Source organism: Gopherus evgoodei, chromosome 1 (genome assembly GCF_007399415.2).
Source record: "Gopherus evgoodei ecotype Sinaloan lineage chromosome 1, rGopEvg1_v1.p, whole genome shotgun sequence".
Lineage (NCBI taxonomy): Eukaryota > Metazoa > Chordata > Testudines > Testudinidae > Gopherus > Gopherus evgoodei.
In genome coordinates, this window is record NC_044322.1 from 349823265 (window position 1) to 349849308 (window position 26044).

The 26044-nt window shown below is 42.1% G+C and overlaps 1 protein-coding gene across 8 annotated transcripts in view; it reads right to left on the reverse strand.

Annotated features, from left to right (window-relative positions):
- Positions 1–26044, reverse strand: part of SEMA3D (semaphorin 3D) — a 194609-nt gene that overhangs the window by 23041 nt on the left and 145524 nt on the right. For all 8 annotated transcript variants that reach the window (XM_030562158.1, XM_030562341.1, XM_030562209.1 and 5 more), the window contains 4 exons: positions 20975–21089; positions 20507–20576; positions 18376–18520; positions 1830–2052 (listed from right to left, as the gene is read on the reverse strand). In XM_030562158.1, the coding sequence (XP_030418018.1) occupies positions 1830–2052; positions 18376–18520; positions 20507–20576; positions 20975–21089 (553 nt within the window). The remainder of the gene's footprint in view (positions 1–1829; positions 2053–18375; positions 18521–20506; positions 20577–20974; positions 21090–26044) is intronic.

A 26044-nucleotide genomic window follows, 5' to 3' on the forward strand; every position in this document is an offset into this window, starting at 1 on the left:
GTTACAGTTGTCACACAGTACTTTGTTGAGTCCCTGCTGTGGCCTCTGTCTATCATAGCCTGGAGATTTTTTCAAATGCTTTGGCATTTCGTCTTCTGGAAGGGAGCTCTGATAGAACAGATTTGTCTCTCCATACAGCGATCAGATCCAGTATCTTCCGTACGGTCCATGCTGGAGCTCTTTTTGGATTTGGGACTGCATGGCCACCCGTGCTGATCAGCGCTCCACGCTGGGCAAGCAGGAAATGTAATTCAAAAATTCGCAGGGCTTTTCCTGTCTACCTGGCCAGTGCATCCGAGTTCAGATTGCTTTCCAGAGCGCTCATAATGGTGCACTGTGGGATAGCTCCCGGAGGCCAATACCGTCAAATTGCGGCCACACTAACCCTAATCCGACATGGCAATACTGATTTCAGCGCTACTCCCCTCGTCGGGAAGGAGTACAGAAATTGGTTTTAAGAGCCCTTTATATCGATATAAAGGGATTCGTTTTGTGGACGGGTGCAGGGTTAAATCAGTTTAACGCTGCTAAATTCGGTATAAAGGAGTAGTGTAGACCAGGCCATAGTTTAAGCTCCTGATCTTCTGGTGACCAAAACCTCCCGAGTTACTTGGTGTATTTTTATGCACTCATTATATAATCTTTGAAATATTATTTTTCAGCCTGAATATTCACAGGATAGATTTAAAATATAAAATTGAAATAAAATCATGTACTTCTGGGGAAAAAAAGAGCTCACTTTTTAACTAAAAGGTGCTGGTGTTGATAATTTTCTTTCTATTCAAATTATGGAGCACCACCTAGTGACTACATGGTACCTAGCCACCTCCAAATCTCGACACTAAAGAAGAATTATGAGGAAGAATTAGATGTCAGTGCTATCTATCAATACCTAAACCAACAGGAGGTTATTGATCTAATATAAGTTCATTTTGTATGATAACCTACTGCAGTACAGGATAGCACAAAATTGAATGCAAATTCTAGAACATGCCAAAACAATATTCCATGTGTTAGGCAGCAAATTTCCCTTTTCTGAATGTATGTTTAATTTTTTCATAACTTTTCAGCATGTGTAACATATGAATGATTATGTGTGTGTGTTGTGTGTATGCTTCAGATGTATATTTTATACCTGAATTGTAGGGGTTTCACAGTATTTGAAAGTGCATGATTACTTTCCTCTTTTCATTGCTGTTAGAAAGACTTCATTCAGCAAGGCAAAGCAATAAAGTTCCTCCAAGATTGGGGCAGTGCTTGTTCCAGGATAGCTAACTGTGCTGTGAGAGCACGTCACCCTGAAGTTCTTCCTCATGCTAAAATCCCAGTCCATCTCACTCTTCACTCATTGGCCTGAACTGTATGGATGCTGGAAGACACCTCATGACACCCTGTGTGCTAGCAAAATTAGTACTTATGAGAAAGGCTGAGTTGAAAGCCCTGGAGACTTAAGTCCTGCACCTGAGAAATCGATGGCTCTGAAATTCACTCCCTTCCAGTCTTGTGTCAAATAGTCCAAATTTGTTGAACTTCAGGGCATGCTGCAAAATTCATCTATGTGGTAAAGGGGAGGCAGTGTGGCCTACTGGAGTGTGACTTAGGAAACCTAGCTTCTATTCTTGGCTCTGCCACTGGCCTGCTGGGTAATCTCGGGCAAGTCACTTAACTGCTCTGTGCCTCAGTTTCCCCATCTGTAAAATGGGAATAAGGTTACCTTTTTAGTACATGGAAAGATTTTTGATAGATTAGGACCCCAAATGATCTTCTTTAACCTATTTAGCTTTCCTATGGTATTGCCCTTGAAGAACTACGAGAGCTCTTTAATTTACCTGTGCCTAGGAATATAACATCATATTGCCCATCTTCTGCCATGACATGATCCACCACAATCTGCGTCAGCCTGTAGTCCACATTGATTCTAGTAAATACAGGTCCTCCAGTCACCGGGTAAACTGACTTGTACATCAATGGATGGCGTTTTATAAAACTAATGACATCATCTGGAAAATCTCTGGTAGATTTAATCAACGGGTCATAAGTTTTGCTTGGACACTGAACACAAGGAAGGGAAAAAGAAGATAAAAAAGAGAACATTAAGAAAAAATATTGATTACTTTGAAGTGTTCATTTCTGTGTTAGGAAAACTTATTCACAAACAGTGCAGGGAGATAAATGAATGTTTAGTATAACGGAAAAAATTGTCTCACTCACTTGGAAACAGTGTTTAACATATAAGGTGCATAGGTTGACCAGATGTCCCGATTTTATAGGGAAAGTCCCGATATTTGGGACTTTTTCTTATATAGGCACCTATTGCCCCCCAGCCTCTGTCCCGATTTTTCACACTTGCTATCTGGCCACCCTAAGGGTGCTACACAGAGTCCACTGAAGTCAGTGGGAGCTGCTGGGTGCTAACACCTATTGAAAAACAAACCACTTGTTTACATGCCTAAATACGGAATTAGGAGTGTAACTTTAGACAAATATTGTTTTTAAACCTTGGCTTTTGTGTGTATATTGTAAACCCAAGAGTTCATCCAGAGTGAAAGTAATTTGGCCTAGAATTGGAATAGCTCGTGGTGTTTCAAGTTTTCTAGTCACCAATGCGTGGAAGCACAGTGGGCTGTTCAAAAAGACCATCCAAGAACTCTCTGCATTGGGTTCTTCAGCTTGCCACTTTCCCCCTTCTTTTTCCACTTCCCTCTCCTCTTTTCATTTTTCACGTCCCTTTTATCCTCATTTCTGTTTTTCTCTGCTCCACTGATTTTCCTTTAGCTTCTAAAACTCTCTGAAACTTTATCATTTGTTTCCACTAGACCCTTGCCACTTCTCCTCAGTAATAAAAAAGTCAGATCCTTGCACTATCACTCTCTTTCACAAAGGAGATGCAGTTTCTGGTGTCACTTATTCACCTGGCCAATCCAGCAGCCCTTCCTCAGGCAGGCCTTCCACTGATGTCAGTGGGAGTGCAGGTCAGTTGCCAGGTTGGGACAGTAAGGATTGACAGGCAGTGTTAGTAGGAAGGCTTTGTCTAGCCTGCACTATATGAAACTCAAATAGGGGTATAGAAATTCAAGCACTTAGACTCTATTTTCCTCCATTCAAGAAAAAAAGTCTGTTAATGAAACTTATTTTAAAAAATTACCTTTGGGACTTAACATATATCAGTAAATGGATGTGAAAACCACAATCAAAGAGCCTGTCTGTGCAGGGCCGGTGCAAGGATGTTTCGCGCCCTAGGCAAAACTTCCACCTTGCACCCCCCCCCACGCCCCTGCCCTGAGGCACCCCCTCCGCCCCAGCTCACGCCTGCTCTGCCTCCACCCCGAGCACGCCGTCCCTGCTTCACCTCTCCTGCCTCCCAGACTTGCGGCGCCTAAGCTGATTGGCGTTGCAAGCCTGGGAGGCAGGAGAAGTGAAGCAGCCACGGCGTGCTCAGGAAGGAGGCGGAGCAGGGGTGAGCTGGGGCAGGGAGTTCCCCTGCATGCCACCCCCGCCCTTACTTGCTGCAGGTGGCCCTCCCCACGCTCCCCTGCCCCAGCTCCCTCTGCCTAAATCCTGGCGGCGACCGGGGCGGCCAAAGATCCGTCCGCCGCGGTCGCTGCTGAAGAAAATGGTGCCCCCCCAATGCCAGTGCCCTAGGCGACCGCCTAGGTCACCTAAATGGTTGCACTGGCCCTGTGTCTGTGCCCTCTTCTAACAGTCTGTGTGACTATTCCAGCTATTGTTACCTCCCACAAATTTCTGATGTTCAAGATTTTTGTAACTATTTTCAGTGTTTAAAGTAGAGGTCCCAGGTGTCTTTTCTTAATCAGGCCTCAGTCCTGAGCATCAGTAGGAATTCAGGGTGCTCAGGACAGAACCTCACACTATTAATATGGAAGTAAGACTTTGTGTGCTATTTGTGCAGTCATGAAAAGCGTCTGCTGAATATCAGGAGAACTTCCTGACAGGAACACTCAACCATGGAAGAGCTGGAGGCCCATTACTTCAGATTACTTAACAAGGAGTCAGACAAGTAAACTGGGTATGGAATAGAGGGAGAAAGGAAAGACCTATTATATTGTCTACCCATTTTACTTCGATTGGTGTGTGTTTTTCAACAGTTAGCCTACAGTGCCCTCTGGTGGTTCACAATGGAAAGTCCCCAGCTTCTTAAATCTGAATTGCCTGGATACAAATACAAGACAGGCTTCTTTTCATCACTGTCTGTGCCATTTAGGGTGACCAGATGTCCCGATTTTATAGGGCCGGTCCCAATTTTTGGGTCTTTTTCTTATATAGGATCCTATTATCCCCCACCCCGTCACGATTTTTCACACTTGCTGTCTGGTCACCTTAGTGCCGTTGCTTAACTGTTTAGGGCCACAGGATACCCTGATCTACACATCACAGAGAGGGGTAAAAGGAGCCAGAAAAGATCCAAAACTGAAATGGGAGAAGAGTAAACAGAAGTATTTCAGAAGATTATCTCAAGAGACCACAGAGACCCAATAGTGTCTCGCCCATGTTGGGGTTCTGTAGCGCTGCACTGGGGCTGAACGGGGAAGCAGTCACTCTTTAGTGGCCTGTTCCCTGGCACATTTCCTAATGGGAATCTACTCGAAAGTTACGTCTGCTAAAACACCACCCTCTGCATTACTGAAGCAGAACTGTTTAATCATACTCCCCTTGTTTGACTTTGTCTGTTATATAGCTCTCTTCTACTATTTTTGACCTGTGTAGGGAGTTGCAGACTGTGATCAAGCCACCTTTTAGCTTTCCCTTGTATAACGTAATCAGGTTGAGATCCTTGTGTCTCTTGTCATAAATCAGGTTTTCCAGACCCCAAATCATTCCTGTAGCTCTTCTCTGAACCTTCTCCAGTTTTTCAATATCCTTTTTTATAGCATGAACACCAGAACTAGGCACAACATTCTGACTGATGAAGTCCTTTAAAGTTAATATTGCTGCTTACTATACATGTGATAAAAATGATAAAAATAATCCCTGTGCTTCCTGCCAGATGGAGCCACAACACGCTTTGTGAGAAGGGACGTCTGACAAAGGAGTCTGTGCATCGTGCGCTAGGGCAAAATTAAGGCTTGTGATGAGATGATTTGCAACCATTCAATGCAGCTGATTTAAGCAAACAGAATAGAAACTAGGGTTGTCAACTTTCTAATCCCACAAAACAGAACACCTTTGCCCCACACCTGGCCCTGAGGCCCTGCCTCTGTCCTTTCTCTGAAACCCCTCTCCCTGCTCACTATATTCCCCCTTTCCTCTTTCTCTCACTCTGTCCCACCCTCACTCACTTTCACCAGGTTGGAGCAGAGTGTTGGTGTGCAGTAGGAGATGAGGGCTCTGCCTAGGGGGTGGGCTCTGGGGATGAGGGGTTTAGGGTGCAGGAGGGGGCTCTGGGCTGGGGTAGAGGGGTGGGATGTGAGAAGGGGCATGTAGTATGGGCTCTGGGAGGGAGTTTGGGTGTTGGAGGGGGCTCAAGGCTGAGGCAGGGGGTGCGGTGTAGAAGTGGGTGCAGGGTGTGGTCTTCAGGAGGGAGTTTGGGTGAAGGAGGGGCTCAGGGCTGAGGTAACAGGGTGGGGTGCGGGAGTGGGTGCGGGGTCTGGGCTTCAAGAGGGAGTTTGGGTGAGGGAGGGGGCTCAGGGCTGGGGCAGGGGGTTGGGGCATGGAAGGGGTTGGGGTATGGGATGGGGTTTGGGGTGCGGGCTCCAGCCCGCCAGTGCTTACCTCACGCAGCTCCCGGAAGTGGCTTGTATGTCTGTCTCCTAGGCGGAGAGGCCAGGGGGATCTTCCAGCTGCCCGTGCCCACAAGCACACCTCCCACAGCTTCCATTGGCTGTGGTTCCCAGCCAATGGGAGCTGTGGAGCAGGCACTCGAGGTGGGGGCAGCGCACGGAGCCTCCATGGCCACCCCTACACCTAGGAGACAGACATGCCAGCCGTTTCCGGTAGCCACATGGAGCCAGGGAGCCTGCCTTAGCCCCGCTGAGCTGCCAACCTGACTTTTAGTGGCCTGGTCAGTGGTGCTAACCGGACGCACGAGGGTCCCTTTTTGAACAGGTGTTCCGGTTGAAAACTGGATGCCTAGCAACACTAAATAGAACTCATCTCACAACACACATTTTTCAAATACCAAATGTGCAATTTGACAGATAGCCTAACTCTCTGGTGCCTATTAAGGACTCCGCGGTTAGAAGTTGCTACATTACATAAGGTTTGGCATTATTTAAAACATTCATACTATGTACGGTGAATACTGTACCAAGGACTGAGCCTGCCCTTCCCTTCGTGGTTTGTGTGCATTACTAGCATACAGGTAACAATCAGACTTATTTTGCAGATAAAGTAGAGACTTTCTGGCAAATGATTATTGAGACCCCTCTTGATAACTAGACAGCTACAAGGAACAAATTTCTTCCAGCAGATCAATACCAGATCTGCACTCTGAGACAGTGCTCTTTATATGTGCAATGAACGTGCATTGATATCAGGGATAGTTCTATATATGCGCAGCAGTGAAACCACAAGATCAGAACCAGGCCTGCCGACGGGGGGGCAGGGGAAAGAAAGGGCAATTGCTCAGGGGCCCAGGTGATTGTAAACGGCCCAGGGGGCCCTGGCCACTGCCACTGGCAGCAAAGTGGAGCTAAGGCAGGCTTCCTGCTCTCCCTCACTCTGCATTGCCCCTGGAAGTGGCCAGAATGCCCTCTGGTGGGCAAGGGGTCTCTGCGTGCTGTCCCTGCACAACGCAGACTCCACAGCTCCCATTGGCTGGGAACTGCGGCCACTGCGAGCTGTGGGGGTGTTTCCTGTGGGCAGCAATGCACAGAGACTCCCTGAGCCCCCCATCTAGGAGCCACAGCCACAGGGATGTGCCAGTCACTTTTGGGAGCCACCCGAGGTAAGTGCCAATCCCCTGCCTTAGCCTAGAGCCCACACCCAAACTCGCTCCCAGAGCCTGCACTTCACAACCCCTCCTGCACCCAAACTCCTGCACCCTGCACTCCCTCCTGCATTCCTTGCCCCAGCCTGGTGAAAGTCAATGAGGATGGGAGAGAGTGAGCAGGGCAGGGGCATGGCCTCAAGGAAGGGGTGGGGCAAGGGTCTTTGGGTTTGCGCAGTTAGAATAATAGAATGTCAGGGTTGGAAGGGATCTCAGGAGATCATCTAGTCCAACCCCCCTGCACAAGGCAGGACCAATCCCCAGACAGATTTTTGCCCCAGATCCCTAAGTGGCCCTGTCATAACCTAGTCCCAGATTTGGACCTTAGCGTCCAAAATATGGGGGTTAGCATGAAAACCTCCAAGCTTAGTTACCAGCTTGGACCTGGTAAAGCTGCCACCACCCAAAAAATTAGAGTGTTTTGGGGCACTCTGGTCCCCCAAAAACCTTCCCTGGAGACCCCAAGACCCAAATCCCTTGAGTCTCACAACAAAGGGAAATAAACCTTTTCCCTTCCGCCCTCCAGGTGTTCCTGGAGAGATACACAGAAGCAAGCTCCATGAATCTAAACAGAGGGATTCCACCCTCTCTATTTCCAGTCCTGGAAACAGAAGTACTTCCCTCTTCACCCAGAGGGTATGCAAAGTCAGGCTAGTAAATCTAACACACCCAGATTTTCCCCTGACTTCTTCCTCCCACCAATTCCCTGGTGAGCACAGACTCAATTCCCTGGAGTTCCCCACTAAAGAAAAACTCCAACAGGTCTTAAAAAGAAAGCTTTATATAAAAAGAAAGAAAAAATACATAAAAATGGTCTCTCTGTATTAAGGTGACAAATACAGGGTCAATTTCTTAAAAGAAATATGAATAAACAGCCTTATTCAAAAAGAATACAATTCAAAACACTCCAGCAACTACACACATGTAAATACAAAAAAACATATAAATCCCTATCTGATCTTTTGTACTTACAACTGGGAAACAGGAGATTAGAAAGGCAGGAAACAGAGATCCTCTCATAGCCAAGAGAGAGATAGGCACAAGACCAAGACCAAAGGACTCACACACAAACTTCCCTCCACCCAGATTTGAAAAAGTCGTGTTTCCTGATTGGTCCTCTGGTCAGGTGTTTCAGGTTACTTCATTCCAGGTGTAAGAGACATTAACCCTTAGCTATCTGTTTATGACAGGCCCCCTGAAGGATTGAACTCACAACCCTGAGTTTAGCAGGCCAATGCTCAAACCACTGAGCTATCCCTCCCCACAGTTGCCTATCGGGTGGGCATGTAGAAGGCCTGGCTCTGCCGGAAGAGTGAGCCCAGCAGCGCAGCTGGCAGCTCTCTGGGCACCAGCCAGCACAGGTGCAGCACCGCCCAAATGTCAGGTGGACCACATCTGCACAGGCACAGCTTGTGCATGCATGGGGGCCCATTGACTGTTCTCCTTAGCAGTTGTGTAAACCAGGTCAGAGACATTTGTCCTTTAAGTGGATCCTATATTCATATCTACATTTAATCTGTACAATCCAGTCCAGCCAAAAAGACAAATTAGATTCAAGTTTGACTTGTGGTAAACACAGCTAGTAACTATTCTCTGCAAGTAAAGGGAGTTTTACCTGCATATAAAACTGCATAAGTCTCCTAAGAAAGAAACTAGTTAGGAAAAAAGTAGTTTTTGACTAAGGGTAAAATTTTCAAAAGCACCTAAATGACCTAGCAGCCAAAATCCCATTTTTCCAAAGTGATTTAGGGCCAAAGCAATCTAAATCTCATTTTTCCAAAGTGATTTAGATGCCTAAAGAAACAAATATTAGGAACTTAACGAGAATTAGGCATATCTGCAATTTCTCTGTCTAAATACTTTTAAAATCTGGCTTTTAGGCAGTTAGGAGCCTAAGTCTTATTGAAAGTCATTGCAGCTTAGTGCCTACTACGACCCAGATTTTAAGATATTTAGTCACCTAACTCGCCCTGTCCTTATGTCACTTTTGATTACGCCTAAATTAGTAAGGAGGTTTTGAAAGTTTTATGCTAGATTCTTGAGGTGTTACATCAGTGAAAGGCAGAACTGCACTCTACATCATCATGTACCCAGTGTCCTATCATTTAGTGTCAACCTACAATTTGATGTACCGCTGTGGCTAAAAATTAAAGACTCAACTGGAAAATACAGTTGCTCTTACATTACTGCCGTGTGATAGTTATTCACTGGGCATCTCTGGAGACTTTGGCACAAGCAAAGAAAGACAAGGAGATATGTCAATTGGATACCGTAGAAGTCTTCTTTGGAAATATATTTTCATTTGCTGTGAGTTATTTCTAGTGGCATTTTGCCAGTATTTGCATAAGGTCTTTATCCCCTGGTTTTCTGAGCAAGATCTCCCATGTTCCGTTGTCTGATGTCCTTTCACAAACGAAAGCCATTACAAGGTTATTCCTTGGAGACTGGCTATAGTCAGATTCATTTGTGAAGAAAATGATGTTATTTTAATATAGGGAATTTCTGTCAGAATAATTTGCTTTGATATTATGTAACAAAGAAAAACGGAGTGTGTGTGATGAATCTAAAAATCCATTCAAAGTCTAGTCAAAACCCTTTCCATTTCCAGAGAAATTCAAACAGATTTATAGTGACAGAAGAAAAAAATTAGACAGAACAATAGCTGTAAACAAACCAAGCCATAGCTAAACAGTACATTTTCAGAGCAGCAGTTAGGGAAATTTCTCTTTATCCCCATCGCTCTGAACTATCCAAATTTAATCCTCCTCCAATTTAGACTGTTCTGGGAACTCAGTAACTGATTACAATGGTGTAGTTATCCATTTAGGGGTTGAGGCAAAGCCCATTGAACCAAATGAAAATATTTTCATTTTCTTCACTGGTACCAGTGGTAGCCGTGTTAGTCTGTATCCACAAAAACAACGAGGAGTCCAGTGGCACCGTAAAGACTAACAGATTTATTTGGGCATAAGCTTTCGTGGGTAAAAATCCATTTCTTCAGGTCCATGCATCTGAAGAAGTGGATATTTTACCCATGAAAGCTTATGCCCAAGAAAATCAATTAGTCTTTAAGGTGCCACCGGACTCTTTTTATTTTCTTCACTGGAGTTTGGATCAGCATAAGTGAGAGTAGAATCAGGCCAGGTTCCCCAGGTTCCAGATGGTCAATAGCTCCCCACTGATGGAATTTATCTTTCTCTCCTTTGTATATTTTTCTGTGATTTGCATTATTACTAGCTAAATATGGTATACTTTATATGGCACAATCCACATCTTCTAGTGCTTTTTGTATGGCTCCTCCATTCACAAATGAATCCCAGCCACTTTGTTTCTGAATACTACTTTGGAAATCTAAGTTAGCATGAGAGCCTGGAAGACGTGATAGATGTTCTGAGAGCTAAAATGTGAGACTTTTAAACATCTTGTAGAAATGTCTATGTGAAAGAACATGAGACACAGGAGAGGTGACATCACTTGCTAACATCTGTGGGATTAAGAGCAAAACGTCTACCAATCTGGAACTGAAATAATTATATTACTTCCAAAGGCCTGAATTCTGCAGTGTGTAATGTCAGCAGATCCCTGCCCACTAATTTCAATGGGCCACTATGGACGCTTGCACAGAGTAGTTGGCTGGAGTGCGGTCTACTATGACTTCAGTGGGCTTTGGTTCATGTCCTAAAACAGCCTGACCATTAAGAACAGCTGGACAGGTGCAACTCTGTTGTGCTTGGCAAAGCTAGCTGTGTCAATAGGCACCTCTGGCAGTGGCATGGGGTACTGGAGAAGGGAATGAAAAATGATTCTCAGCCACCAACAGGACTTTGGCCTTTGGCAAGTCACCAAACAGCTCCACCTATCATTACAGGACAATCTATGTAGGCTTGGGCTTCCTTTCATACTAATCAGCATGACACATGATGTTAGAGGGTAGGTAGCAGAGTGAGTGAGTGAGGTAGCTTTTCACCTCTTGAAAGCTGAGGTCACATCCTGGCATATGTCACAAGTGAAATTGAGAGGGGTGATCTCCACCCATTCCGTACAGGACATTAGTATACAACTGGAAGGACCAGAGGGTGCCTCAGATATGGACACACTTCTCCCGGACTTGAATTCTACTCTATGTAGGTTCTTATAATACCCTCATCAGCATAGTATCTGAGCGCCTTCCAATAGTGCATTAAGTGATGTGACTAACATCTGTCACGAAGGATTAGTTTAGCTGTGGGTGGAAGCCTACAAAGAACATATCCAGAGTGTAAATCACTCTTGCAAGATTTGTTAGGTCTTTGCTTTTATGAAAGATAACCTCACAAACACATAAGTTAAATGTTTTAAAAAAAAACCACACATATTCGTTCAGCTGTGTAAAATCTGATTCACAAAACATTAATGGGTGTTGAATCTATCCCTTAAAGTCAATGGGAGTCTTTCCATTGATTTCAATGAGAGTTTGATTAGACCCTATTTGCTTTGGGTCCAGTTATGATCCTAGTTACCCTAACATAAATGCTGTAGCAGCACCACCAAAATTGTTGGAGTTACTCCTAATTTACACAGCTATAGCTGAGAATTCGGAGGTGCCTATTGGTTAGGGAGGTGGTGTAGCATACTGTGCTTAGACTAGGATCTTAGGGTCCTACTCCCAGCTCTACCATTGGCCTGCTGTGTGACTTCAGGCAAGTCTCTCTGCATCTCACTTTCTGCATCTGTAAAATGGGGACAATGATATTTACCTCTTTTGTAGATTACTTAGATGTATTATTATTATGCACAATTCTAGATCAAATTGTCCACTCTACTATGGGAGGAGATGAAACCTCAGAAGCTCCACAAACATGATGGGGAAAAGACACCACAACAGATGATCTGCAAAGATGCTTTTTAAAATTTTCTCATAGAGACTAAGCTAAAGCACATTTGCACTAATAAAATCCAAATAAAGTCAGGAGATGGTAAATTAAGGCAAAACTTTTTCAACTGTATATTAATGAAGGCTAATTTGGTTGCAGTACATAGATGTAAGATTTTCTCTTTTTTTGCTTGTCTGGTTAAATATGTAGTTTAATGTAGTATGTGTGTCTGAGTAAACCTCACAAAATGCAAAGATGTGCAGTGCTGCTGAGTTAACATTATGTGGAAAGCTTTGCTGACATTTTCAAAAGTGGATGCCAAAAGTTAGGCCCTTAAATATATAATTTATCAAAATCCTGAGCACTTTGTAGCTCTTAATAAGGTCTGTAAGAGTTGCTGGATTCTTAGCACTTTGAAAATCAGGACAATCATTTGGGAGCCTAACTTTATGGTCAGTTTATTTATTTTAAGTATAGACCCCTAATGTTTGCATTTCCTGACAACTCTTAACTTTAAGAATGCATCTTTAACACTGCATTGATGTTGACATTTTACATCAATTGTTTAAAAAATAAAATGTGGTTCTATGCATGTTTCAACCTAAGGACAAAGTATTACAGTTCCAAAAGCACCTAAATCTCATTTTCAAAAATGACATCAGAATTTAGGAACCTAAGTTGCATTGAACGCCAATGGGATTTGAGCTCCTAAGGCCTAAGTCTCTTTTGAAAAATGGGACTCAGGCTCCTAAGCCATTTAGGATCTTTAAAAAAAACATTACCCAAAAGTCTGTGTCTGATCGGCAGTGTGTGAAGTTCCAGCACTTATTCTGCATTTGGTATTCTAACCTGCCTGCCAACACCATCAGTGTATCTCTGTGTACAGAGACAGCACAAAATATGCAGGCGGGATCCATAGGGAGATTTAGAAAGCAGAATTTTGCACTAACTTTGTTGACATGTCATGCAGGCCTACTGGCTAGGCACATACGGGGAGCAGCAAAACAGCACGGTGGTCAAGGACCAACCATTTTCTTTAAGAAAGAGAAATATTTTTTAAAAGGCTCAGATTCCCCTAGCTGGTGCCTGATCCTAGACTGACCCAAAAGGAAAAAAAAATGTTAGTTCAGGTGGTGTTTGGAATCAGCTGCTCCTCTTTTCAAGGTTCCACTGCCTGCCTCAAACATGCTGTATCACTTTTCCTGTTAATGCACTGGAATTGTGCATATTAAGGAATAAATTGAGAGAATTGGTTTTAGGTGGACTGGAATAAGAAGGATCCACTAAGTGACCCTTACTTTGCAGGTGGCACTGTAGAGCTCTCTGTAAAGCTTTGCAAGTGCAAAAGGCAACTAAGATTCATTGAGTTCAGAAAATCTGCTGTTAACTCAAAGATGATTCATATCAGGGAAAACATATTAGTAAGGAGGTGGAGGAGGTTTCTTCAGGAAAACAACATAAAGTGAAATGTTTCACTTAATCAGGTAGCCCAATTACAGTGTGGAGATCAAAGGAGAGCTGAATTGGAGAAGTGAGGAATGCATTCCAACCTATAAAGATCAGGAGCAACAGAGAGATTAGCCTACAAATAATAAGTGACACCTGTGTAACCTCCATGTTTTATATACATGCTTATTACAGCAGGAAAGCCAACTAGAGAGCGGGCTAATGGGAGTTTTTGGCGGAGAGCATTGGCTTTGAAGAATGCTTCCCTTGGAGTTCAGTCTAGTTAGAATGAGATGTACAACACCCCCACTACCTGCAGCTGCATTGAAACTGCAGAGGGGATAAGAGAGGTGAAATTTGATCAGTGTTAGATGTTATGGTGAAGAGCTCTATGGAGAAGTGAGAGGGACCCAGATTAAGGAAGAGATCTCATCTGAGAAGCTCATATTAGTTTTAATCATTTTACAGTTTTTCAAAAAATATAACACTCTGGAAAACAAAGAACCCAGAAACCCAGGTTTGTGAGGTGCTTAGATACCGGTGATTATAGCCATAACAGTAGACAGATTAATTTTTCCCCTAATTTAATCAAAACCCTGCTATTTTGCCTTCTACCTGACAGCTGAACTGATTATAAATGTGAAAACCTTCAGAATACATTTTAATCAGAGTTTTTGGAGATTTAGTCCTGGTCTTCTTCTAATGTTAATAGTAGCTTCCTGGGTAGTGTTTTCTAGTGACAATAGAAGTTATTCAATCTCAATTTTTAAGACGCAAAAGAAAATCAGAATGAAGTAAGCTTGCTTTTCAAATGGACCTCAATTTCAGATCTGCCGGCTGTTATTTTGATTTGTCCCCTTTCATCAGCTCCCAAATTCCAGCATACTGTATTTCAATTATTTCACCCTTGTTTAACTTCCATTATTTCCTGAAGGATCCAATTAACACCACTGGGACAGTCATGGCCAAAAGAGGCATCACACACTGACCAAGCCTAGGAGTTCGGTGTATCAGTGGTTCCTAAACTAACACCAGAGGGCAGGCAAATAATGCAAGAAAGAAACAGAAGCAAACAAGGGATCCTGCTGCTTCTATACAGTTTAGCATTGTGGAGTCATGATATCATGGTCATGCTGGGAGTTTATCGCTAACACAAATTGCCACAGGAAACATTTTGTCAAAATTTCAATATCAGCGTGGTCACAGCATATATAGTGAGCAGCTTTATTTACTTAGGAGATAATGTTAGTTGAGTAGAATGTTAAATTAGGGTAACAGTCTACAGCTTCTGTATAAATGCTTAAAGGAAGCCAATGCATCTCTGGAAGCCCAACATCAAAGGGAATACATTTCACAGTGTATTCATTTTTAAGCAACCCGTAACATATAACATAAGAAATATATGAATCCAGGAAGAGTTCTGGACACCCTAATGGCACTTATGCAGATCTTTCCATTTTCCAAATACTAATTTATTCGGGACAAAATTGTATCTATTTTGCATAGCCCTGAGCAGTACTAAGCTACCCCATGCTAGAGGGACCACAGGTGACATTTGACCTTGAGGGGTAGTGACTCCAGCATCCAAGGAGCACTCAAAAAGTAACACACTTAAATCATGCAGCATACCTCACCTCCTATCCCCCGACATGCCTAGCTAGCTTTACTGGCTGGCATATGGGCAGGGAGAAACCATGGCTCCAATTACATCTCGTCCCCTCTTTTGGGTTCTGTACTACATGGTGGAGGGTCTTGGTATTAGCACTGTGCTCCCTTGATCAGAGGGGATGCAAATCTGCCCAGAACCTTATGTGGCAGTACAACATAAAGAGAGGCTCCTCTTTCAGATCTGGATTCTGGCTCCTCTCCCCCAAAGTTAAAGACTATTCAAATCCAGGCTTTTGGTTTAGCCTGTTACAAGATGGGGGCTGTGTCACTTAATTTTAAATTGGATCCTGATTCAGGTCATTATTATCATCAAGGCACCTCCAAAAGGTGGTAGTCTCTTTGCAGATCAAGCACCACTGGGATCAATCTCTAGCTATGTCCTTAGGACAATATGGCTGAATGTTCAATCTATGTCCATCATTGGCCATCTCACTGCACCACCAAATCTTTTGGTGACAATGTGCTGAGCAGCAGCATTCCTTGGTAAACAGGCTTTGTAATTTGTTGGTCTTCCTCTTATTATGTACATACCAGAAAAGCTGACAAAATTGAACTTGTGCTGATGGAGATCCATTTGCTGGGTTTGGCTACAAATATCCTCATTCCTGACTGTGTCCTACCACTTAATATGGAGCTGAAAAGGCCAAGAGTTTCTCTGCCACTGAGGAAAAAATGCCCAATGAAAACTTGTGAAAGGGCTATGCCCGTATCCTGAGTGCTGACAGAATATGTAAAATTAGTGCCTGGAATGTTCAAACTTTTTCCAAAACAGCTAAGCTGCTCTCGTCAAGCTGTTGAAAAGTCTGAATGTTGATATCTGTGCCTTATCTGAAGCACACTGCCCAGAACCAATGAAAAAAGAGTTGAGGACTATATGTTTTTGTTCTCATACTGCCCTCAGGGGTTGTTTGAGCCGAATGGCTATTGTACTTTCACCCAATGCCCAAACAGGAACTGCAGCTGTGGCAGATAACTAATGAGCAATTTATCCTGACTGGGATACTAAATACTAAATCCCCAAATTTAAGAGATGTTCAGATCTTGGATTGTTCCATCTCAGTAAAGACAAAAGATTCCAGTATTAAAAATACTAAATATAAATAGATATAATCTAAACATGTACGACTGTATAATTAAAGTACATTATTGTAACCACTTTGAGAGCACTTTCCCTACTCAACCCTTGTTCAGGAAAACTCTTACTGACGTCTACTGACAAAAGATTGAGTAAGGAGGCCCTTAGTATTTGACCCTAACTTTTTATGGAACTATTCTCTCATAGCTGTTATCAGGTGTTTAAAGGAAGTAGCTGCAGACTTACGGGAAGGGTTATGGAAAGTATCAGTTTATCTTTAAATCCTGCAACCTTTAAAATTCTTTCAGCTGTGGACATCCAAAACAGTGCTACAGATCAGTGCTGACAGGATCACCGACATGCACACTTCCTTCCTTGTGAATCTCAGTTCAGGCATGTGATGGCTAATACACAGAAAAATTATCCTTCTATCAGGGCAGAAGTTTCAGTACATTCATCTTTCTTGGGCATGGCAGGTATTTCAGAAGAGTAATTCCAATTACACAGATCTGTGACAGTTTCTGTTTTTGTGGGCACTGTTTTATGCCTATGAGTAACTGCACCTGCATTTTTTAGTAATAAGCTGTGAGTGCAAGTGTTGATTAGTTATAGCCCAAATTGTCAAATGTGGCTTCTACTTTTGGGTACCTCAAATTCTGGATGGCAGTTAGAGACAGGTAGTGCCTGATTTCTGAATCTCACCTCTCACGTATTCCACTCAGGCCCTAGGATAGGTATTTCAGATTGGGCAATCACAAACTGCAGTGGCATTCTAAATTAAAGTACTCAGTTGAAAATCTGGATCAAAACGCCTACCTGTTTGCATGTGCGTAACAGGGTGGGCTGCGCTGTTATGAACCAGAGGGTCTGCCCCTTATGAGGCAGGGGTTGGGTGTTCCCTACAAAAGGCTGAGACAGCTCAGTTGGAAGGGGAGCTGTAGAAAGGAAGTAGGTTTCTGTGGCTGGGCCAGGAACAGGAGATAGAAGAGCAAAGGGAAAGGCCTTGGGACCTCTGCAGCCTGTGCTGATCAGAGGAATAGTATTGCTTTGTGTTACTCTTATGAGTTTGTGTTTGAATTAATAAACTGTGCCCTGCAGCATGAGCCTGAAAGAGACTCTGGGCATGGGATTAGTCCTTCCTGGGTTGGGCAGACAAGCAGCTTATAATGTGCTAGTATTGATCACAGATGTCTAATTACTATTGGTGACTGCAGATAGCTGAGAAAAGAAGTGTGTGTGGGGGGGGATGACAAGAACACACAGGAGTGAGAGATGGACTGAAAGAAAGAGCAAAAATTAGATAGTGAATTACTGTCCAAGACAGAGGCAACCTCAGGTCATAAAATAGGTCCCAGCTTTACTCTGTCATATAATCAGTTTCTCACAGCAATGTGTGACTGTGTAGGATCATGGATAGGAAGGGAAAAGGCCCATAAGACAATCTCTATTAAGATGTGGACTACTCTACAAAGAAGTTTGAGAACTTCTATTCTAGTGCTCCATCCAGTCTATATTTATATGTCTTCATCTACACAGGACTTCCATTGCTCTCCTCTCATCCCCAAAGTGGCACTGGCACTCTTATCGACCCATGGTTAGGCTGGTCCAAATTTTTCCAATGCAATATTTTATTTTATTATAAAATGGGGGAATTTTGTCAAAAAATTATCCTTTTTTGATCAACTAGAGAGTAGGTCAACCTTTTTTTCAATATTTGAAATATTCATTAAAAATTATAAATTTTGAAATTTAAAAAGGGTGTTTTTTTCCCTTCAATTTTCCACCTTTTTTCCCTCTAGTGTCTAGTGGGTTACTACTGAGAAGTATTTCCTGATTTAAGCTTTACTTTTTCCTCCCATCAATCAGTTTTTCACCAGAATATCTTAAAATTTATGATATCTAATTACTTATGTTACTTTAAAACAACTTATATTACTGACAGAGTCAAAATCAATGGTCACAGCTAAGGGAACAGATTTTATCAAAATGAAAGCGTGTAAGATATAGCAAACCACAGAAACACAAGATTTAAACAAAATGTATCACCACCACCTAATAGTCATCAGAGAAAAGTACTCTACTGTTTATGAAGTGTTGATGTCTCAGAGAGGATCTCCACCTACACATAGAAATATAGCCAGGAGGAGCCCAGAATGGGAGAGACAATCAGGAAATAGACAGTCTGGGCACAATGTTATCTCAGAGAAACGGAAGAGTTATATATAAAAAGGGGTAGGTAGAAGTCTGAGCTGTCAACATGAGGGAAGGTTGAGAGGATAATTTAAAACATCCTGAAAGGAAAATACAAGTTACTCATTCAGAAAAATAAAATATGGGACAATGGTCATTGAGTAAAAATAGAAGTATATAATTAAAGAGACACTTACTGTACCAGGCCGGGGGTATGGGATACGTCCTTCGTATTGTACCCATCGATGATCCACACTTTCTTTGTGAGCGTAAGGGCCATTGAAAACAGCTCTCATATCAGCCATGCTGTATACACAAACCGCAGAGCCCTTGAATACAGAACTGAAAGAAATGAACCATGTTTATAAGCACATTTTAAAATCTTCAGTATAGGCCTGATCCAAAGCCCACTGAAGACAGTTAAAAGACTTCCTCTGTTTTTGATGGACTTTGGATCAAGTCCTATACCTGAGAATTATTATAACCGAGGGTGGTGCTAAATATATACAGTATAGATTACTGCTTTGGCCTGAAAACTTATACTTAATATAACTGTGAATTAGAGTTTAAAACTTTGGTCTACTGGAGACTAGGTTTGTTAACCTTTTGGCCATCCTGAAAAAAAAAATCTTTTATCCTGGTGGATGAAGGGATTCAGAGACCTCTTATTCCTTATTATGATTAGGACTTTGGGGTGTGAATTTGAGAGATTGAAGGACAGCCCATTACATTCAGTTTGTATTTGACATTCTGTGTTTTAATTCTTGCTCAGACAACCAGCGTATTAGAGAAGCATGTGGTAGGAGCATTGTAAACCAAAAATAAATAAATAAATAGTTGTGTGGCTTTTCTAACAAAGATGGTTGAATTATCTAACCAAAACCAAACCGTAGGGGCAAACGTTTTAATCTTACACTTTGTGTGACAGAATGGACATCCATTCACTTTTGTATAGCTTCAGTGGCTATGTAACCTTTTAGGGCAAGATCCTGTAATTCAATTCAATTGTTGTCAGTTTGTTTACTGAATTGTATGAAGGTTCCAGGAGGCTTTGTTGCATATGGCATGGATCCTATTGTATTAATTCATACTGTTCCTATAGTTGACATTTACAGTGTGTTTCATTCTTTGCACATTGCACTGAGACCCCTGGGACCTGAGTTCTACTCCTGGCTCTGCCACTAACCAGCTGTGTGACCTGGGACAAGTCAAGTCATTTCTCTGTGTCATTCTCCTGCCTTGACACCTCCCCCTTTGGTTGGTCTATTTAGATTATCAACTCTTCAGGACGAGGACTCACTTACTATGTGAATGTTCTGCATCTAGCCCAAAGGCACCCTAATCTTGGTCAGGGCATTTATGTGCTACTGTAATACAAATTAATAATAAAGACTACTACAAACTGATACAGAAATTATATCTAGAATGACTACATTCCATTCCATCTGCAGCAGGTAGATTACATTACACACAAAAACTAAATTGAACATTATTAACATGGAGAGTCAAATACTCAAAAGTTAGGATGCCAGAAGTAAAATTGCCAGTGCAAATTTAACTCGCCTCCTTGTGTGTATATATTATGATGCTGTCTCTGATCACACACTATTTTATCCACAGGACTTCTGCTTCATTCAGTTCACAGGATGCAGGGTGCTCACTTAATCAACAGTTATTCAATATCTGGTTGTAACCTTATTGTTCAATGTGTGACCCCATTTACTGCACACTATTCAAACCATGCTCTGAAAACAGAATTATTAATTTCCTCATTGGATGTTCTATGATGTTCATCACTATAATATCTGAATACTACACCAACATTAATCAATCTTCCAACCTCACTCTCCTCCTGTGAGGTGAGGGGGTATTATCTTATTATCATCCCCACCTATTATGCTGATGTGTTACTCTAAAGTGCTTTATTGCGAAAAGTGACCTACAGCTGTATCACCTTGACATGTGATATTGTTTGATCTCATAAGATCATCAGGGTCTGGCAGCAGAGAATGAATTTATTTCAATAGGAGCTGTTGGGTACTCTGCAAAGCTAAAATATATATTTTTTTAATTTTGAAATTCAACATCTTGAAGATTTTTGTGAAAAATTCACCTGTTTCTCAACCGACTCTTTTTTAAACCAGGCACGTATTTAGATGGACTATGAAGCATAACTTTAGGCACACATTTTGGAAAATATTGGCCTGGGGAAACAGAGGTCAGTCCTGCAGGTCTTATTCTGGCAAGCTCCCTTTGACTTTAAGAGGTTTTCGCCTGGGTGAGGCCTTCAGGATCGAATTCCAGGGGCAAATGTGGCCCTACACATACCTTGTAGTAGTGAAGACTCCATATACTAGAGGGTTTCTCTCATCTCTTGTGGAAAGTAAGAATATATCTTCTGTAATGGGAAAAGTTTATTTTTATTAGACAGCCTATAAACATTTTCATATTTACCACCCTATCATTTGGAGCTTTGTAAACATAACATTAATCCTTACATTTGTTTGATTTTGAATTTTCTGTCCTGTGAATTGTGCTGAAGTTTTGATTTCTGCCATCTGATGTATTCCACCTGGAATCAGCAGAACTTCTCCCCCAAATGGGAAAACCCAAGTGAAAATAACAGGCCATAGTTCTGATCACATTTATACCAGCTGTATACCAGGAGTAAAGTTAATGGAGTTGCCCAGAGTATAAAACTGGTGAGAGTGAGATCAAAACACTGTCCTGAGCTTCAGAAAATCCAAAACACAGAACAGATTACAGAACAAAATAGTAAAGCTCAGTTCAACTTACGTAGCTCATCAAAGTATGTGTCTGCCCCCTCAGGGCCAGGTATCGAACACACCAGTCTTGCTTTCAGAAAAGTTGTCCATTTGTTTATTAGGCTCCGTTGACCTCCCATATCATTCTAATTTAAAAAATAAAGTTTTGCTTAATGACAATTTTACATAAGCATCTAAAACATCTGCTGATCCACTTCGGAGCAGTGTTTTAAAGGGCGTATTTCTAGTCCACCCTTTCTATATTTAAAGTAGAAAAGGGATTAATGGGAAATGTTTAACACAAACAAACATCTCACAAGAAATGCTTAAGATCACAAGTGCAGGAAGACCTGCTGTATTTAAGACTGCAGAGTGGTTTTCTTTGTGACCTCCTTTTTAGTTACTCATAGTCTTGAGACTTTCAATTTTGGGGCTGAAATTTGAATGATCTGGTATTATTCCAATTGTGATTGTACTCTTTTACTCCTTGTGCAGACAAAAGCCCAGTTTGAAAAAATAAACTAAAAATCAAAAAAGTTATGTTCAAAGTTTGAACAAAACCAAAATTTTTGAAATCTCCCTTTTTCAGGGGCAGCTCCAGGCACCAGCACGCCAAGCGTGTGCCTGGGGCGGCAAGCCACGGGAGGCGCTCTGCCAGTTGCCATGACGGCGGCAGGCAGGTTGCCTCTGGCAGCATGCCTGCGGAGGGTCCGCTGGTCCCGCAGCTTTGGCAGACCTCCTGCAGGCATGCCGCCGAATCCATGGGACCAGGGACCTCCTGCTGGCAAGCCGCCAAAGGCAGCCTGCCTGCCGCGCTTGGGGCGGCAAAATACCTAGAGCCGCCCCTGCCCTTTTTATAGTTTATTTGGTCAAACTAGGCATTTTTCAGTACAAAGAAAGTAAAAGAATACATTTTCCCCCGTTATATAAAAATCTGTTTGTGAAGTTTCTTTGAACAACTCCACAGCTGAAATGCCCAAAGCCACACCTCTCCCAGCCATGTAGTCTCTTCTTGTCAAGAGACAGTCATTCTGGAATCAATGGTTCTCTAGGAATTTTTTTACATAGAAAATAATGGTGCAGATCATTTGGGCGGAGGTCCCAAAGACAAATTGCTGTACCTACCAATGGTTCTACAAACATACATACTCTATTTGTTATGTGTACACAGTTCACACGGAGGTTTGTGGGAGGGCATAATTTGATCAAATTACTATATCCTAAGTTCTTGGTGAAGTAGTCCCCTAAATTCCATTCTAGGTAATTTCCCCTGAACTACGCTTATAGCACTAACAAACAATGCTCAAAGGTTTGGGAATTGTCTAATGTATCAAGTATAAAACAAATGGGATACCATGACCAAAACTGTTTCTGAAATATTAATATGCTTAACACAATGTACTCATGAGTTGTCAAAAAATGAAAAAAAAAGGAGTTGATTCTGGAATGAAGTTTTAAATTTGTAAGGAGTTGACTGTAAACACTTAGTGACTGGATGATAACTATTACAGACATCCAAGAGCATGGTCTTAAATGTCAAAGTTCACTTTGCAAGGAGTTGCTTTTCTCTAGTAATGCATTTTCAGCTGACTAACTGTAGACTTCTCTTTTTTTCTGTATTTGTTCCTTTTAACTATTTTTAGCTCAGTTTCTAAATTTTTTTGTAATTATTGCCTTTTGAATCAAAGTTCTTACAAGAACTGTCACCTCTCTGCTTATTTTTCTAAAGACCTTCACAGCCCACAGGTTTGCATCTAGCTAACAGATTTATTATACAGATGTCAAAATTAGCAGCCTTACGTGACTAGTAAAGTATGCTCTGTACATGTGTGTTCTGTTTGGAGGTGCAACAGCTGAGCATTCTGGCACAAGCAACCAAATATACCTAAACAGTAAATAGCTCTGAGCTTTTCATGCATCTGGCCATTCTGTTCACCTAAATTACATCTATCTTTTCCACCAGAGTACCATTATTAGCTCACTAGTTGATGCTGCACATTTTCAAAAGACTACAAATAGTTCCCAAATGTCTTTCCGGGATTTGGAGTGATGTTGGGGAAGCAGGGGAATGTCCGAAAGGATGAGAGAAGAATCTAGAGACATTCCACTACAACTACAGACCAGAAATTCTATAAACGTGGTTCATAGTCCTCAAGACCGATCAGGGAAAGCTCTCAAACACCAACTTAATGTTAAACACATTAGCAGTCCCATTCAGTTCCTAAAGTTAAGCATATGCTTAAGTACTTTGATGGGTGCCTCAGCAAGCAGCTGAACCTATGTTACACATTGCCAATAATATTTTATTTCACATATTGAAACAAGGAGGAAAGTCAGCATCTTGTGACCTGCCAGCTCTACCTGAACTATCATCAAGTGCTCTATAAAGTAACCACAGAGTGAAAATTTCTACTACAGAAATTACAAATGGAAAATCCATTACACTCATAACATCTTCTGTCCTCCACCAGCAGCTCCTATCCTTCCAGGCACCTCTGGGTGAAAGAGGCAGTGAGACACAAAGAGTAAGGCACAGGGGAGACATGGGGGAATGGTTGTTTTTTGAAAACGTTGGTATCTCTAACGAACACTCAGCTCTACATCTCTTTTCAATCACACCTGAATGATGCAGGTTTTTTGCTTTTCTGCTCTGATAGCTTTCTAGAGGAGATTGAGTTGAAAAAGAAAAAGTAAATATGAGGGTGTTGCTTGAAAGGGGGCAGGAATTGACAAAGGTTGTAACTGCTCTATTTACTGGTGGGATGAGCCCAGCCCACGCCTTCTAGGAGTAATTTTGGACACCTCCCTGCTCTTGGATTCTCAGGTAACACAGTAGCTACTACTGCTTTTGATATCTGCACTTAGCTGTGTAAGCAAAACCTTTGCTCCAGGATGCAGACTTCACCACAACACTTCTAACTACTTCAGCCCATGCAATTTGCTTGGAAGTTTCAGCTACAACAAACGTGCTTATCTATCTGCTGATGGGAGTGCACTGGCATGAGCACAATAGTGCCCTGTGAAGCACATAAGTTTCCCGCTTCAATTCATTGCATTGGTTCCGACCTGGGCCTAATCTGGGAATGTGTTACCTCTTTTCCTATTCAATCACTACAACATTTGGGACCCTTTTGCTGACAGTCAGTCCCTAGATTCTCCTGAGTGAGGACTGATGGTAGGGAGCTTTTGGTGTAGGATCCCCAGTCCATCATGGCATCTTTATAGGCCTATAGAGTCCTGTCTATAGCACATTTGGCCAAACATCTAGAAGCTTCAGTGACACATGGAAGGGGGGCTATTTTATTCTGTTTGTCTTTTTTGGTTGGTTTGATTTAATATCTCACTACACTTAATCACTGTCAGGCAGGGTCAGCCCACAACATTTTGGCACCTGAGGCAGGGAGCTCAAATGATGCCCCAATACCCCCTCGCTTAGGCCAAAACTTTGAAAGGTCTCAGTTCTACCTTCTTCTTGTTCTACTCCTCTCATGGTACTGCTCTGCTAACTACCCCAATAAAGGAGAACTAACAACTTAAAATGCCTTGTTCAAAAATTTTAAGTAACACTTAACTTTCAAACGCCTTAACAGCAAATGTAACTTTTCTTGTCTGCATAGTAAACACTGGCATTTTTATCAGTTTGAATAATCAAAGTGGTGCCTTCTGTGCCTTCTTGGTTGAAAAGATTTGAACTACTTCCTAAAGGTCCACAATCTGGGCCAGCTCATGTTCTGTTGAGATGGCTGCAAGGCCGACCCAGCCTCTCCTGTGTCATTGTGGAGTGTAGATGTGTTTTTATTAACGTCAGCTTGGAAAAGCTGCATTCTCCACTGGCAACTGTTACAGGAAGTGTTAGAAGTATGCGCAGAGCAACAAAAGCATTTGGAAAGAGGGTGGCCATCTTATTTGTGCACATATATTCCAGAACAACCTTTGGAGTTGATCCTATTGAAATGTATCTTGAAAGGGCTGTCAATTCATCACCTAAATCACTCGCATCAATATCGCACGTCATCATGTGTCAGCACTGTCTCTAGTGCCCTGCATTGCTGGTGTAGGTCTTCTTCAGGTATAGCGAGGAGTTTTGGAATTCATACAACATCCCAAATATAGTTTTGTGTTCCTTGAGCTGCATAAAATGTTTTTCAACTGTCTGTATTGCACAATCTAAGCATATGGTTAAAGAATTCAACTTTGAATTGTTGTTTGGGATCTCTTATGCGATTATCCTGTGCCATGTAATGAAAATGTCTTCTTCTTAAGTGACTCTTTGTATTCCTGAATAAGTGAGAAAATAGCTTCAGTGTGAAGTTCCTCTGCGAACTTCTGTGCACTCTTCAGAATGTTTTGAAATCCCTCATCTGACCAGTAAGACTGTAAGTATGACTTTGATTCGTCCAGTTGTTCCACTGCTCCACATATATCAAGGTTAACACCTTGGAGTCTCTTGCTTAAAACATTTATTTCAAACAGTATGTCATGCCACAACACTAAGCCACACAGAAATTTGAAATTATGTATGTTTGGTGATTCCATTTCCCTCTGCCACTGTTCTTCCACGAACAGTTCCTCTCATAGTATTATCCTCCATAATGGCAACTATGGCATCATCTATCTTCCCAGTTTGGTATTTGATAAGCTTTATCACCTCCACTCAACTTTCCTATCATGTGGCACTCCGTGGTTTCAGTGTCAGAGAGGATTTTCCCAGATGTTGCTTCAAAATTTGCAATCGATGAGTTGATGTAGACAAAAATACATAGATGCTTTGAATTACATTAAAAAATTCAGCAGCATCACCAGAAGCTGATGCTGCATCACTGGCCACCAAGTTCAATGAATGAGAATTGCATGGGACAAAAACAGCTCCAGGATTTAACTCTTGGATCCGTGTTTGCACTCTCTGTTCTTTCCTCTCATGTTGGCACCATTATCGTAGCCCTGACCTCTCATATCAGCTAATCGCAATTCCCGTATCTTCCAGCTTTTTAAGAAGCATTTGTCATACCAGCTCCTGTTCTATTATCAATGTCAATAAATACTAGAAAATGCTCTCTGACAGTCACCATTGCAGGGACAGTTTCACTAGGTTCTGTTGTTG